At 41.8% G+C, this 15,852-nt stretch overlaps 1 protein-coding gene across 2 annotated transcripts in view; it reads left to right on the plus strand.

Annotated features, from left to right (window-relative positions):
• Positions 1 to 15,852, plus strand: part of SLC41A3 (solute carrier family 41 member 3) — a 66,747-nt gene that overhangs the window by 18,810 nt on the left and 32,085 nt on the right. For both annotated transcript variants that reach the window (XM_027864078.1, XM_027864079.1), the window contains 2 exons: positions 5,333 to 5,440; positions 12,536 to 12,607. In XM_027864078.1, the coding sequence (XP_027719879.1) occupies positions 5,333 to 5,440; positions 12,536 to 12,607 (180 nt within the window). The remainder of the gene's footprint in view (positions 1 to 5,332; positions 5,441 to 12,535; positions 12,608 to 15,852) is intronic.

The raw sequence follows: 15,852 nt of genomic DNA on the forward strand, positions 1-15,852 counted from the left end.
CTGTGTGCCCCTAGCAAGTTACTTAACCTTCTGATCCTTGGTTTCCTTCTCTGTAAAATGGGGATAACAGTAGCCTACCTCACAGGGTTGTTGTGAAGATCAAATGAGATAATGTATTTCAAGTGCTATATAAATATTAGCTATTAATATTACTGTTACTGAGGGAAGGAGGAGGATTTATTGTATCGGAGAGTCAGGAGAGCATAACAGAAGGAGTATCAGATTTGGGGTCAGGACCTGGGTGCAAATCCCACATTAGATATTGGCAGTGCAACCCGGGACAAATCACTTAACCTTTCTGAGTCATGAGCCTCAGTTTCTCCTTCTCTAAAATGAGGGTGGAAATAGCACCTGCCTCTCATAAGGCTGTTGTGAGTCTCAGATGAGATACCTTCTCCAAAGCTCTTTGCCAACCTTAAAACATGTTATATAAAGCTGAGCTGTAACTCGGAATAGCAGGCTGCTATATCTAGCAACACCTCCCCCCTAGCCCCCTCACTCCTAGTGTTCTCAAATCATCTGCCACTGGCTTGGATGGCGAATGTTTGAATGCCTATCTACAAAGAGGTTTTACATGATGGAGACAGGAAGAGGGAGAAGGAAAGAGGTAAGGAGGAAAGAAAGAGAGACAGAGAGAGAGGGAGACAGAGAGAGACTGAGACACAGAGGGGGGGGAGACAGAGAAAGAAAGAGAGAGAGAGAGAGACTGAGAGACAGAGAGAGAGAATGAAAATATCGTGTACCTGGTAGGCTGTGGGTGCTGTAACCAACTTCCCCAATATCCCAGTTTTGCCATTCTTGACCCAGGGACCCCATCAGGAATTACAAGAAGTAGACACATAGAACTGTTTTACCTAAAGTCAGCCACCTGAGTCACCTTATCAAGGAATGCCAGGAATGAATGAAGGGATGTTAGAGATCGTCTTGTCCAACCCTTTCATTTCCCAGACCAACTGAGCCCTGAAGTAAAGCTGATTTGTCCAGAGTCCCCCAGGCAGGACGGCAGCAGAGCCCAGTCTGGAGCCTCTTTAGCCCCTAGCCCTGCCTACCTCCCCCACACCTTGATACCTCTCTCTAGTGCTGTGTTCTCAGTTCTCTGCTCCAATGTGTTTTCTAGTTCCAAATCAATTCAATCTGACCAGCATTTATTAAACATTCACTATGTATCATACACTGTGTTAATTGTTAGGGCTACAAAGATAAAAATGCCATCATCCTGTTCCTCAAAGAGATTATTTTCTTCTGGGGGTGGGAAATAATATGAAAACAGAAAAATAAATTTTAAAAAATCATCAGTGTTTGGATTTCTGTATAAGGAGATTCCTCTGCCATTCCAGATCCACACTTTCCTCTGCATTTACAATTGTAAAGAGTTTCCTGGGACACAAGAAGGTTAAGTGACTTACCTAAAATCCTACAGTCAGTATATGACAAAGTCTAGATTTGAACCCAAATCTTCCTGACTCCAGGGCTAGTTCTCTACCCACCATACCATGCTGTCTCTCAAATACAAATTGGAGCAGAGCTCCAACAATGGGGAAATAGGGGAAGGTTTCTTATAGGAAGTAGCCCTTCAACTGAACTTTGGCGGGAGCTAGGGATTCTAAAATGCAGAGGTGAGTTGGGAGAACCATCCAGACATGGGAGAAAGTCAATGAAAAGACCCAGAGACAGATGGAACAGATTGTTCAGGGAACAGTAAATGAGCTGGTTTGGGTGGAATGTAGAGTGCCTCGAGGGGAGAGTTAAGTCAGCCCCTGGAGATATTCTGGAGCCAGGTGGTGAAAGGGTTAAAGACCAGACCGAAGTGTTGCTGTTTGGTACATTAACAGAACCCGAAGAATTTGATGTATTAACCATCCCTACCTGACGCAAACCAGAGAGGAGCCGACCCCCAGTAATATGGGGGCTGAGGAAGGGGTCCCAGCTGATACCGTCCTCTCCTAAACTACAGAGCCTAGAATGCGCAGGGGCCTAGAAATCCACCAGTGTTCTATGCTCCAGTCCTCTTTGGATCTTGCCTATAAGGCCATCTGCAATCTTGGGCATGGCATCCCACTCTGCTTGGGTACAGTGTCCCATATCTTGGCATGCTGATTGTATTTGGTTCTCCCACTTGTAGGAAGACTGCTCTGCTCCTGCCCCGACTGAATAAGAAAAATGCCCTGAGTTTTGTTTCTGTCAGTGGAGACAGACTTCCCTAAGCAACCCTCAGCCCTCTCCCATCCCCCCCTGTGGATAATTTGTTTGATATTGGCCTAAGATAATCATACTAGTTTATACTGTGATAATGCTTTAAGGTTCACAGAGCACCTTAGAGCTGTTCTCATCTTTGAGCCTCCCAGCTCTGTTTTGTAGTTATAACAGGTAATACTCCCAAAGGTATGTATTTAATTGTATACAGATGTGTGTGTGTGTATATGTTTGTGTGTGTGTATGTGTATACATACACGTACACACACACACACATCATATGTGAGCAGGGAGAAAGTTCAGACTGTGTGTTCACAGAAACAGTCACTTATCAGGCTTTTATTGAATGCCCACTGTGTGCCAGGCACTGTGCTGGGTGCTGAGGATACAAAGACCAAAAAAAAAAGAAACCAACCCAACAGTTCCTACCCTCAAGGAGCACAAAGCCTATCAGAGAGTTGTGTGTGTGTGTGTGTGTGTGTGTGTATTTCCTGTTGTTCAGTCCTTTCAGTCATATCTGACTCTTCATGACCCCATTTGGGGGTTTTCCTGGCAGAGATGCTGGAATGATTTGCCGTTTCCTTCTCCAGCTCATTTTTTAGATAAGGAAACTGAGGCATACAGGGTTAAGTGACTTGCCCAGGGTCATACAACTAGTAAGTGTCTGAGGCCAGATTTGAACCAGGTCTTCCTGACTCCAGGCCCAGCACTTTATCCACTGTGCCACCTAGCTTATGTCTGTCTGTCTGTATACCTATATAAACCTGCACACGTGCATATATACACACATACCACCTAGCTGACACAAGCACATGTATGGCATGTGTACATATGCATATATGAATGTATACATAGGTGTATTTATGTGTCTGTGTATATATATGTATTTGTGTAAATGTATGTATAGATATGTATATCTGCATGTGTCAAAATTTATCTATACATACACACAGGCATCTAGGTGGTTCAGTGGAGAAAGACTAATCTTCCTGAGTTCATATCTAGCCTCAGACATTTACTAAAGCTGCATGACCCTGGGCAAGTCACTTTAACCCTGTCTGCCTCAGTTTCCTCATCTGTAAAAATGAGAAGGAAATGGCAAACCACTCCAGTATTTTTGCCAGTAAAACTCCAAATGAGTCCATGAAGAGCTGGACGTGACAGAAGCAACTCGACAAAGACAACAACAACATGCACACATACATAATAAATACTAATGAGTGCAAGACAGGGAGGGAGGTTACTGGTAGTTGGGGTGGGGGGAGGGAGAGAGGGCAGATGTATAGAGTTATGAATCCTCTATAGAGATGATGATAATGATGATTGCAATGGGTAGCATCTTATAGTTCCTTAAGGTTTAGCAAAATGTTTTACATATATCCCTTCATTTGATCCCTACAACCATACAGGAAGAGAGGTGCTTTTTCCCCATTTTACAGATGGGGAAAATGAGGCAAACAGAGGTTGAATGATTTGCCCGGGGCCACATAACAAATAAGTGTCTGGGGTAGGATTTGAAATTAGGTCTTCCTGACTCCACGTCCAATGCTCCATGAACTGTGGTCACCTAGCTGCCTGAGACTAATTGGACTTCTGGGAGGTGATATATTCACCAAGAGAGTTTCCTCGCTTAAGGAAAAGAGAAGAGAGCTCAAGATAGAAACTTGGGGATATATCCACAATTACGGAGTGTGATATGAATGATTTGCAAAGGAGACAGAGGAGGATAGGTCAGAGAGGCAGGAGGAAATTCAAGGGATATCTGTGTCCCAACTACCCAGAACAGAGAGGGTCCAGGAGGAGAGGGTGGTCACCGTGTCCAACACTATGGAGTGGTCAAGAAGGAACATAGATTGCCTTCACTGGAAGATAACTGGCCCCATTTAGAATTTGAACCTGTAACCTTGACCCTGGGGACAGAAAAAGGTCTTGGATTTCTCTGGGCCCTTTGACCTTGGCTTTTCCCTGGTTAAGTTGAAGGTCTTTTTTTTTTCCTCCCAGATCATTGTCCTTTATCTCATTTCCACTCTTCCATTTTCATCATCTCTTAATCTCCCGAAGCCCTTTTTTCATACCCATCTCCCCTAGGGCCAGGCCTTTAGGATGAAATCCACCTGCTAATTAAAAGTGATGAGAAGATGCTGGCTCTAATTGAGTTTCTATTTTGAGCAGATGTTTTTGATAACTTTTTCCACTGAGGTCACCTAGGGAATCTGAGGTGCTTTCTTTGAGCAGTGGCTGACCTCTGGGATTGAAAATGCCTAAATTCTTTCCTTGGCCCCTGGAAGCTCATGTTTCAGGTGGTATTCAACAATTCTGGGGCAAATTTGGCCAATTAAATATTAGTTGATCAGAGCACAGTTTGGACTCAGAGTCAGGTCCCTGGGGTTCTGGTCCCAGATGTATAACCATCATCCTTTGTGACCTCCACTAAGGAGACTTGACTCTACTTTGCATGAATGTCTAGAATGAAATTTGATCTGAAAATGTCACATAGGTAAATGCTGTTTCTAAAAGGAGTACAAGAGAGGGATTGTAGAGAGAGAAATTTCCTAATACTGAGAGCTGGCCAAAAATGGATTGGGCTGCCTTGGGGGCTAATGAGTTCCCGCTTACTGGAAGTCTATGCTGAAGGACCTCAGGGTATTTTGCAAGAGGGATCATTTTTCAGGTACAGATTGGACTAGCTGGTCTCTGAGGTCTCTTCCAACTCTAACATTCTGGTTGGGGGAAAGGGGAGGGAGGAAGAAAATGAGGCCGGCTGGGAAAATATTATTTTATGGTATAATATATATTTGTATCGTGCTACAGGTGGAGAAACTGAGGCTCAAGAGAAGGGAGGGGACATACTTAAGGTCACAGTATTAGAATCATAGATGTCAAGTTGGAAGGGACCTTAGAGGCCATCAATTCCAATCTCTTACTTTGCAGATGAGGAAACTGAGGCATATAGAGATTATGTGATTTAGCCATAGTTAGAAAGCATCTGAGGTAGTATTTGAACCCAGGTGTTCCTAACACCAAGTCTGGCATTCTAGCTACTGTGCCGTACTGCCACAGCAGGTAGATAATTGTGTCTTAGGTACATGTACCCACACACATAAGGGGGTTAATGTGTTCTTTGTTTTTTCCCTGGCAGCACTGGACCGTGTTTGTGGAGATCAAAGAACTCTTAATCCTGATACCTTCCCTTTTGGGCCTAAAAGGGAACTTGGAAATGACTTTGGCTTGCCGGCTCTCCACAGCTGTAAGTTCACATCTGGGCCTCTTGTCCCAGAAGCACAAACACTCTAGCAGCCCTCAAGTAGCTGGGTGTCAAAGAAACAAGTGATTGGTCCTCGGCTGTCACATCAATGCTCTTTCTTAATGCCCATAATGAAGGTAGAAACTGCCAATCTTAGGCAACAAATCTTGAGGTCAGGGGTCCTTAATCTTGTTTCTGTCATGGACACCTTCAGCACTCTGGTGAAATCTCTGGGGCCCTTTGCAAAATAAGGTTTTGAGATACACAGGATTACAGAGGAAGCCGGTGTTATTGAAACAATGATACTGAACTACAGTTATCAACGTTTAAAAAAAAAAAAGGTCATGCTGATGCTGAGTGAAGCGAGCAGAACCAGGAGAACGTCGTACACGGTAACAGCCACATTGTACGATGACTAACTTTGACAGACTTAGCCCTTCTCAGCAATGCAAGGATCTAAGACATCTCCAAAAGTCTCATGATGGAAAATACTATCCACATCCAAAGAAAGAACTATGGAGTTTGAATGCAGATCGAAGCGTACTGTTTGCTTTTTTTTTTCCTTCTGTTTTGTTTCTTCTTTCTTGCGGTTCCTCCTATTGATTCTAAATCTTCTTTACAACATGACTAATACGAAAATATGTTGAATAGGAATGTATGTATAGAGCCTATATCAGATTGCGTGCCATCTTGGGGAGGGAGGAGGAGAAAATTTAAAATTCAAAAACTTATGGAAGTGATTGTTGAAAGCTAAAAATTAATTAATTAATTTTTTTCTTTAAAAAGGCCATGGAACTCAAGCTAAGAACCCTTGATTTAGAAAAAAAAAAAGTAGCTAGCATCCTGGAATTTTAGAGCCAGAATAAGTCAGTCAGTGAGCATTTATTAAGCACCATGCTAAGTGCTATGGATACAGAGATAAAAAGTGAGATAGTCCTTGCCCTCAAGGGCTTATGTTTCTAATAAGAAATTTTAAGGTCATCTAGTGCATCTAGTCCTTTCATTTTAAAGAGGAGAGAACTGAGGCTCTTCCTGTGCCATCCTTTCTCCTCGTCACCTTTCTCATCCCATCAAGCCTCATATCATCCCCTCCCCCACCCCCTAGCTTTTTGACCCCTACAAAACTGCTGTTGGGAAGGGAAGAATGACAGCCAATTCTTCCCTACTATGTCTCCAGACTCAGAAATGCTCTAGTTCCCACCTGATCTGTGTTTGGTCTCACTGAAAGTTAGAACTAAAGAAGAAGAGAAGGAACAAGAGAACAGGTTTGGGTATGGAACAGAATGTTATAGAAATCAGAGGCAGGGGACTGGATGATAAGGGGGAGCAGAAGCAGGGCTGATTACCATGGAGATCTGGACAGATCAAATTTCATTCTGAACATTCTTACAAAATGACACGAAGGCCATTCATCTAAGGTGACACTATAGGCTGGTCACTAAGCTAGAACCAACCTTTTTTTTTTTTTGGCCAAGCCTAAAATTTGACTGGACAGGGAGGCCAATCCCACCCTCCCTGCCATTTTCCAACTCATATCATTCAAATGAGGAAAATCCTTGTGACTGCCTAGACTAGAGATTACTTCATTAGGCTTAAGACCCTTTTTTAAAAAAATGACTACCATTAACATAGGAATTTATGAACTGATATCACACCAACAGATAAACAGAACAGGCGATCCTTAAAGTACATCTCTCCCTAAAGGGAGAGAAATACCCCAGAGTAGCTGGTAAGGATCCAGAAAGTCACAGGGGCAGAAAAAAAAAGGAATCTGGAGCCCCTGATAGTGTTAGATTTGAAAGAAACTTGGGAGATAATCTCATTCAAAGCATCTCTACAGGCTAGAATGAGAAGATAGGATTTTCTTGGTTCTCTGATGAAGCTATCATTTCATCAGTGTGACCCCACACTTTCCACCCATACCATGACTGAACACTTTCATCTCTCAGGCAGCCGCCCAGGTGGGTGAGCTTCTCTGCACTTAATGAGGCTGGTCCTTGGGCAACTGACCCTCATCCCATCACTGTGCCCCAGTACAAAGCCTTTCTAGCTCAGTGTAGGACCTGCCGGAGGCCTTTTGGGAAGCAGAAAGTAGTCTCTAAATGAAAGGAAGGGGAAACCAGCCCTGCACGCCTGTAATCCTTCACCTGGGAGGTGTGGTTGGTTGCTCCGAGCTGCTCATAACTAGAGTTGGAAAAATTCTTGGAGACCATCAGCCACCCTCCTCACTTGACAGTGACCCTGACAGCTTTTCCACACTGTCATTCCATGCCGTCCCTGAAGCATCAGAGGAGGATTTTGGTGAAGTCACGGCCATCACTTTAACTCACACCTGGGGGAGATAGACGCCTTGTCTGAGGAGGGATTTCAAGGCCACATCTTGTTCTCCTAAGTCAGATGCTTTTTAAAAAATCAGTAAACAACATACCCAGGAGAATCTTACGTTCTCTATGCCCCTTGGGCAATTGGCCAACTGAAAAGAGTTTGTCCGCCTTAGAAAAGCATCTGCAAAAGCCTGCCTGCCTGTTACCCTCTTGTGCTTTTATTCAGGCCAGTGGTATCCAACTCACATAGAAACAGGGCCACTAAACCTGTGGGCCACATATTGGCTTAGTTTTAAAATGTAATTATTTTCTAAATTTCATTATATTTTATTTATTTTATTAAATAACCCTTAACTACATTTTATTCTGGTTTGGGCCACATCCAGGATTATTACAAATATAAGTATAAACCACACTGGCCGTTCTGGCTCCTATTTGACCTTCCTGATCAAGGACATCTCTGTTGTGTGTGTAGACCATTCTCATATTCTAAAGATGAGAAATCAGACTGGTATCTCTTTACTTTGTTTGTTAATTGTTCATAGTCCATAATCTTTTCCATTCTTTTAGCATCGTTCTCTCTTTTACATATCCAGGAATTCTATTTCTGGATGCCTTTAATACTGTTCCCTCTTCATCAGCCCCCAGGGCCCAGTGCAGTGTTCTTCTGCACATATTTGTTAAGGAAAGCTGCCCTTGTGTACTATAGCTTCTTAAATGTCATTGACACTTCCATCTGTAGTCCGCTGGGCATGGAGGAGCTAGAGTTCAAACACAGTGGTTCCACTCCTGTAAGTAGATTATTATAAAAATTCCAGTAGATCTGGTTCATTTTGGGTCCATTTGTGATCTTTCTGCCAGTTTCATCTACAAATGTCCCTAGGGTGATCTGACTTAGCCGGGTCCCACGCCAAACTTTCTACGAACCTGACTTCTTCCAGGCTGTTTTTTCCTCATTTTATTTGGCAGTGCTGCTCGTGATCTTCTACCATCATCTGTTTTGCAAACAAGCTTGTACCCTAAACTTGTCTTGCCCTTGGCTGCTATTTCTTTTCTAGTTGGAAAGCAGATCACAAAATGTTTACTGGCTAAGGCAGTTTCTGGGCTCTTTCAGCAGCCTCAATGTGGTAAATATTTTTGCATCCGCTAAATGTTGCTAATAAAACACAGAAGCATAGAAAGGACTTCAGTGCCAACCAGTGTGAACTGTATGGGAAAGAGAATCCCTACTATAGCATATGCTAAATGTGGTCACCGAGCTTTAACCTGAAGACTTCCAAGAAAAGGAAGCCTACCACCTCCCAAGGGAGCCCATGCCACTTGAAAAATGATCATTGTTAAGTTTTTCCTTAAATTAATGTCTTTGCAACTCCTACCCATTGGTTCTAGTTCTTCCTTTTGTGGGCAAATAGGACACGTCGGATCCTTCTTCCACCTGATGACCCTGAAGATACCGAAGGCAGCTAACATATCTCCCCTGATTCTTTTCTTCTCTGGGTTAGACAGTCTCCATTCCATGGCATGGACTTAAGGCCCTTCATTACTCTAGTACACATGGCTAAAGTCAATGCCTTTATTTCTCCCTATTTTTCACTTTTCAGAAATGGCGGTTGATTCATAGAGGTGGGATTACAGTGTTTGTGGTTGAACAAAGTACCTTTGTCTCTCCCCCATATCTTTTAGGTGTTTGCTTTGCCTTTTAAACAGTCGATGATCCGACATACACAGGCAGGCAATTTCAGAAATCACTGCTCTATTTGGAATCAGTAATTTCATTGTTCTTAGATGTAATCACTTTCATTTTTGTATGCTTTCATTAGATGTTTGGCGCTTTCAGCACCTTCTTGTGTTCTGTTTCACAAAAGTATTTGTGATTTACAGGTGGGAGACTCCTAAGTCGTCTATAAACATTTCAGACTCTTTCATTCCTGACCTTCAAACCGTATTGATTAAAGGACTATTTTAGGGAAATAGCATTGACAGCAATATTGGCAGCAATATGCTAGATGGATTTGGGTCAGAGTAGAAGCAATGCCCATCCAACTGTGTGTCATAATTTGAGCAATTGGGCATTGTAATCCACTTTGTTTTCCCCTTGTAGATGGCTACTCTGATATTATAACTAATAACTCATAGGTTTAGAGCTGTAAAGGACCTCACAGGTCATCCACTCCAACCTCCTCATTTGTAAAATGAGGAAACTGAGGCCCATGGAGGCTAAGTCACTTGCCCAAAGTCTCTCTTACGTGGCCATGGAGTATAGAATTAAAAGGGACACTTGGATTCAAAATATTATCTACACAAGAACAAGATAGGAGTACTTTTCTGGGCCTTGTTACTTCATCTATAAAATGGGGATGGCTGATACTTTGCCTACCTCACAAGTATTGGTTGTTTAAAAAAAAAAAAACAGCTGGGAAAAGATCTAAGGATTTCACTGGACTTCAAGCTCACTAGGAGCCAGCAGCTTAATGAGGCAACTAAAACAAACCTAATGCAATCAGTCTGAGGCTAAATTAACAAAAATCATCGTGTCCGGAACAAAGGAGAGTGTAGTCTGTACTCTTTTCTGGTCCAATAGTATCTGAAGTGTTTTGTTCCGCTCTGGACACCACATTTTAATAATGAGCCACCCAGAGAAAAGTAATCAAGATGTTGAGGGGACCACAAGAGCATTGTAAGAGAATTGATTTAAGGAACTGGTAGTGTTTTGGGGGAGCAGCTAGGTGGCACAGTGGAGAAAGTGCTGGGCCTGAAGTAAGGAAGGCTCATCTTCCTGAGTTCAAATCTGGCCTCAGACACTTACTAGCTGTGTGACCTTGGGCAAGTCACTTAACCCCATTTGCCTCAGTTTCCTCATCTGTAAAATGAGCTGGAGAAGGAAATAGCTAAACCACTCCAGTATCTCTGCCAAGAAAACCCCAAATGGGGTCACAAAGAGTCACACATGACTAAAAAATGACTGAATATAGAAGAAGAGAAATGATTTAAGTAACTGGGAATGTTTAGCTTGTAGAAGAGAAAGCTTGGTGGTGGGGGTAGGATGTTGGTTGCCTTCAAGTCTTTGAAAGGCAGTCATGCAGAAGAGAGAGAAGACTTGCTTTACTTTGATCCAGAGGACAAAACTAAGAAAATGGGTGGAAATTGCAGACGGTTATAAAGTCAATACAAGGAAAAATCTTCACAATGAGAGCTATCCAAAGAGGGGATGGGCTCCCTCTAGAGGTGTGAAGGTCCCCGTCATTGGCAGTCTTCAAGCGGAGACTGGAGGGTCATTTCTCACAGATGGTATAAAGGTGATTCCTGCTCATTTACAAAGGCCAGAGCTGGGGAAGGGCTTTTATGAATCAGATTTAAGGAAGGTGTTTATAAATCTAATTTAAGGGGAGAACATTGCTTGAGTGAGAGGCAGGATAGCCCAGTGCTCTGTCTACTCTGTTTTGATAAAGAAAACCAGAGTTTGAGTCCCTGGCTGGACACTCATCATATGACTCTGGGAAAGTCATTTGGCCCCTCAGGGTCTTAGGTTCCTCACCAGTAAAACGAGAGTAAACGATCCTTGCACTACCCAGGCCATGGGCATTAGTCATGAAGAAAGCACCTCCTAAGTTCTAAAAGGCTCCTGGAAATGGGAGCATTAATTAGGAAACAATTTCCTGCCTGAGGTGGGACTATGAAGTTGGAAAGAGAAAGAGAATAAGAATGGGGGGATGGAGGAAGGTCCCTTTCCCTTCAAAATATCCTTGTGTCTTTCAGTCAGGTGTTCCTTTAACATCTGCCATGAGCAGGGTACTGTATTGCCAGGTGTTCTAGAAGATACAGAAATACAAGTGAGTTTCCTTGCCTTCAGGAAACTTTCAGTTGAGTCAGGGAAGCCCCAAATAGCAATTAGTGAATAAGAGTAATTATAATAAGGTGCCGAGTTGTCCAGTTCAGCCAGGTAAGTGTCTAAGACATAAGAGATTTAGAGTGGCTTAGAATCTGCAGGGAAGGCATAGAGATGTAAATCATTTAATCTGGAGGGAACCCTAGTTAAATCCCTTCATTGTATAGATGGGAAATCTGAGGCCCAGAGAGGGGAAGTATACCCTAGCTAGAAAGGCAGGACCTGAAAAGGAACAATGAAGTCAGTGTCCTTTTCTGAGCCTTAGTTTCCTCATCTGTACAATGGGCATGATAATAGCACCTACCTCATAGAATTGTCATGAAGATCAAATAAGGTAATGAACATAAAGCACTTTGAAAAACTGGAAGTGCCATATTAATGATAGTTATAATTAATGGCAGAGAGAGGAAGGGTTGGGCCAAATTGTGAACGGCCTCAAATGTTGGATAAAGGAGTTGGAATAGAATCAGTTGGGCGACTAAGTGGCACCACAGTGCACAAAACACTGGGCCACTTTGAGTTCAAATCTGGCCCCAGACACTAGCTGTGTGACCCTGGGCAAGTCACTTAACCCTCATTACCAAAGTTTCCTCATCTGCAAAATGAGCAGGAGAAGGAAAGTATCTTTGCCAAGAAAACCCCAAATGGAATCACAAAGAGTCGGACACAACTGAAACAACTGAACGACAACAGTAGAATCAGTTAAACAATATTTATTAGCTTGGCCTCTAGACTTCTTAGAAAGGTTCTTTCACAGGCCCTGCCAGGCCAGGCCAATGCCACCCTTGCCTTAGAACCAGCTGGGCTGTGAATAGAAGCAAGGAGTTACTATATATGTCTACCGGGTTTCAGTCTATTGATTCTTTATTTTTTCTCTTTTGCTTGCAGGCTAACACTGGGAAGTTTGATGACCCTCGGCAGCAGCAAACCATGATCAGTAGTAACCTTGCTCTGATCCAGGTGAGCCACTCAGTTCAACATCATCTCTCATTTTGGCCAAGTATATGTTCTAGGGAGTGGGATTTGTCAGAGTCATCACTGGAGATTTTTTTAGGGGGGAAGATTTACAGAGGAAGGATTATAAATTTTACCTTCTATCTGACTGAAAAATCTTTTTAGTTGGGGAGTGGTCACAGAAACAGAGGACTCTGGGACACTGACACAAGGCTACCATTGGGGAGGCCAGGGAATGGTAAGGGGGGAGAGATGGTGTGGTATAGTGGATGGTGGGCTGGCCTTAGTCAAATCAATCAGCCAGCATTTATTAAGTACCCACTGTGTGCCGGACACTGAAGATATAAAGAAAAAAAAATTTAAAGCTGTTCCTGCCCTCAAGAAGCTTACATTCTATCAAGAAAAATGGCATGTACATGTAGTAGGTTTTATAGTCTATATGAATGTCAGGAACTAGTTAACAACCATATCGAATCTCCACTCTTCAGGTTGCTACTTGACTTCTGTACCTTAATTTCTTCTTAGATTCTGAGATAGTCAGGGAATAAATTTGATATTTCCTCCTAAATTAATAAAAATGCATGATATCATTAATTAATTAGCTCTGAATCCTTACTCCAGTTGATAAGATAAATGGATAAACTTCTTTCCCCCAGTCTTTCTTCTCTCTCTCCCTCTTTCTCAAACACTCTAGTTTCATAGGCTTAAATAAATATCAATGGAACTGGCTATGCAATGTTATTAAAAGTGTTAACAAGTCATTTAGATACATATTTAAATATTTCAACAATGTATTACAGTGTGAAAGATCACAGTGAGAGTCATTTCCAACTATCAGCTGTAACTGCTGACTTCTACTCAACTTTGGAAACATAATCCCACCATTCAGCTCTCTCAGGTTGACAGACACTCAAGAATTATCAGTATGGTTCATTCTCCAGAATATAAGTTTAATTCAGTTCTCTCAAGAAATGTATCTTCAGTCTTTGACTTTGACTGATGAGTTCTCTTATCAAATATTTTCTTTCTCTCCAGCTATTACAGTTAAAACCACTCCAAAATACAGCTAAACTACCACTCTCCCAAGATTTGGTTCCCTCTTAGAGTACCAACATTGATAGTCTCTGTGGGAGGGGCTATTTAGGTTGGCATTACATTTCTCCTTGTAGCCAAAATATTTTTCAGTCCCTGAATAGTCATTTAGGGTATACCAAATCCACATTCATATTAAATATAAAACTAGGCACTAATAGCTAACATTTATATAGCACTTAGTATGTACGAGTGTTTTACAATGATTATCTCATTTGGTCCTTAGAACAACCCTTGGAAGTAAGTGTTCTTATCTCCATTTTACAGATGAGGAAGCTAAGGCAAACAGAGGTTAAGTGACTTGCCCAGGGTCACACAGCTAGCAAGTGTCTGAGGTCAGATTTGAACTTAGGTCTTCCTGACTCCAGACCTAGCCATTGTGTCAACTAGCTGCCCCAATTATAATATATTGCTGTATATAAAGTAAATACATAATGCAAAGCACTACTAGACAGAAAAAGTATCTAAAATACATAGAGAACATAATAAATATTACAATAGTACATACATGCAAGGAGGGAAATTTTTAATTCATATAATAATATATAATATATGATTATATAATATAAATATATGATACATAGCAAATGATAAAATATGATATAATCGTATTATTCAATATTATGTGCAGTATGCATGAGTAACCATTTTTCCTGCGGCATCATAATTTCACCAGCTTAAAAGTTGACTGGTTCTAATTCTTTTGTGACATTGATCTTTTGACATCTATACTTGAATTTGTTGATAGTATAATATAGGCTATCAGCAGTCGTAAACTTTTTTAGCTTTTCTTTTTCTCCTGAGAGGTTTTTCCAGTTGAAAGTATACATAGGAAGTATCCTGCATCTGGGTTTAATCCTCTGACTTTGTTAGAAACAAGGGTCCTCCGAAATCCTAGGAAAAGTTCTAGAGTTCCTGCATACAGCATCTGCTTGACTCAGAGCAGCAGAAGAGCTTTCTGTGAAGCAAGCTGGGCCTCCCCATTCTTAAGATGATAATGTAGTCACTTCTTTTAATAATTTGTCCCTGAATTTAGCTTCCTCTTTATAGCTAAAAGAGGAACACCTTGATTCCTTTAAACGTGTGTTTTGGTCTCCTTTACTATCCAATTTCTTCTTCAGCTTCACTGTCTCACTTTTAGGTTTTCTATCCCGTTAGCAAATTTCTGTTTAGTTCTTATTTTCAGATCTCTCCAACATTCTCTAAATACCAAGGTTTTTTGTTTTTTGTTTTTTTGGTTTTTTATCAAAACTCAATCATCTTGTTTCAAATCATGATAACAAACTTGGACCTCTCACCATTATTTGTTTTTCAGTCCTGGCTCCTTAGATATCATTTCCTCAGAATCAAGTAATAATTCTCCTAAGCACACTTGACATATTTATGACCTTTTAGTCCATATTTGTTAACAGAAAATAGATCTGCTTTCTTTATTGTGCCTAGGTCACATTCTTACAGCAAATTGTTATGATCTGACTGCCAGTGAGATTATGCTTATCATTTGGGGAGAGGGTCTGGGCTCTGGGGCAAAAAGGCTTCCTTCATTCCAAGGGGGAGAAGGGGTTATCAGAAGGTCAGGCACAGAAGAGAAAGGGAGGAGAAATCCCTGGCTGGGGTCGCCAATAAGTATACAAGAGCACTGGATTCTGTATCTATTCTGTATTTTGTTATTCAGTCATTTTAATCATGTCCGACTCTTCCCAACCCTGTGGACCTGTCTGTGGGATTTTCTCAGAAAAGGTGCTGGAGTGGTTTGCCATTTCCTTCTCCAGTGGCAGAGGTTAAGTGACTTGCCCAAGATCACACAGCTAGGAAGTTTCTGAGGCTGGATTCTGAGGCTTCTTGACTCCAAGCACAGCACTCTATCTACTGAGTGCCTCCATTTTATATATACCTATATGCATATGTGACCTTTCCCTACCCCCAGGCTACACCCAGGACTTTTCTTTAATAAGAAATTCTAACCTTGGCCTTAGGAAGAGGTTTCTTCTTCTAAAAGAAGGGCAGAATGGTCAGGGTTTAACCCTTCCATTAAAAACAGGAACAGAATCGGGAATATTTCAAGTTCAGGGACTTGCCAGATCATGTTTTGGATTGTCAACAAAAGAAGGAGGGAGGTGGAGAGGCTCCATGGTACAGTGGAAAACACTGTACTAGCT

This window comes from Vombatus ursinus, unplaced genomic scaffold, assembly GCF_900497805.2.
Source record: "Vombatus ursinus unplaced genomic scaffold, bare-nosed wombat genome assembly UNPS02014773.1, whole genome shotgun sequence".
In the NCBI taxonomy this organism is placed as follows: Eukaryota; Metazoa; Chordata; class Mammalia; order Diprotodontia; family Vombatidae; genus Vombatus; species Vombatus ursinus.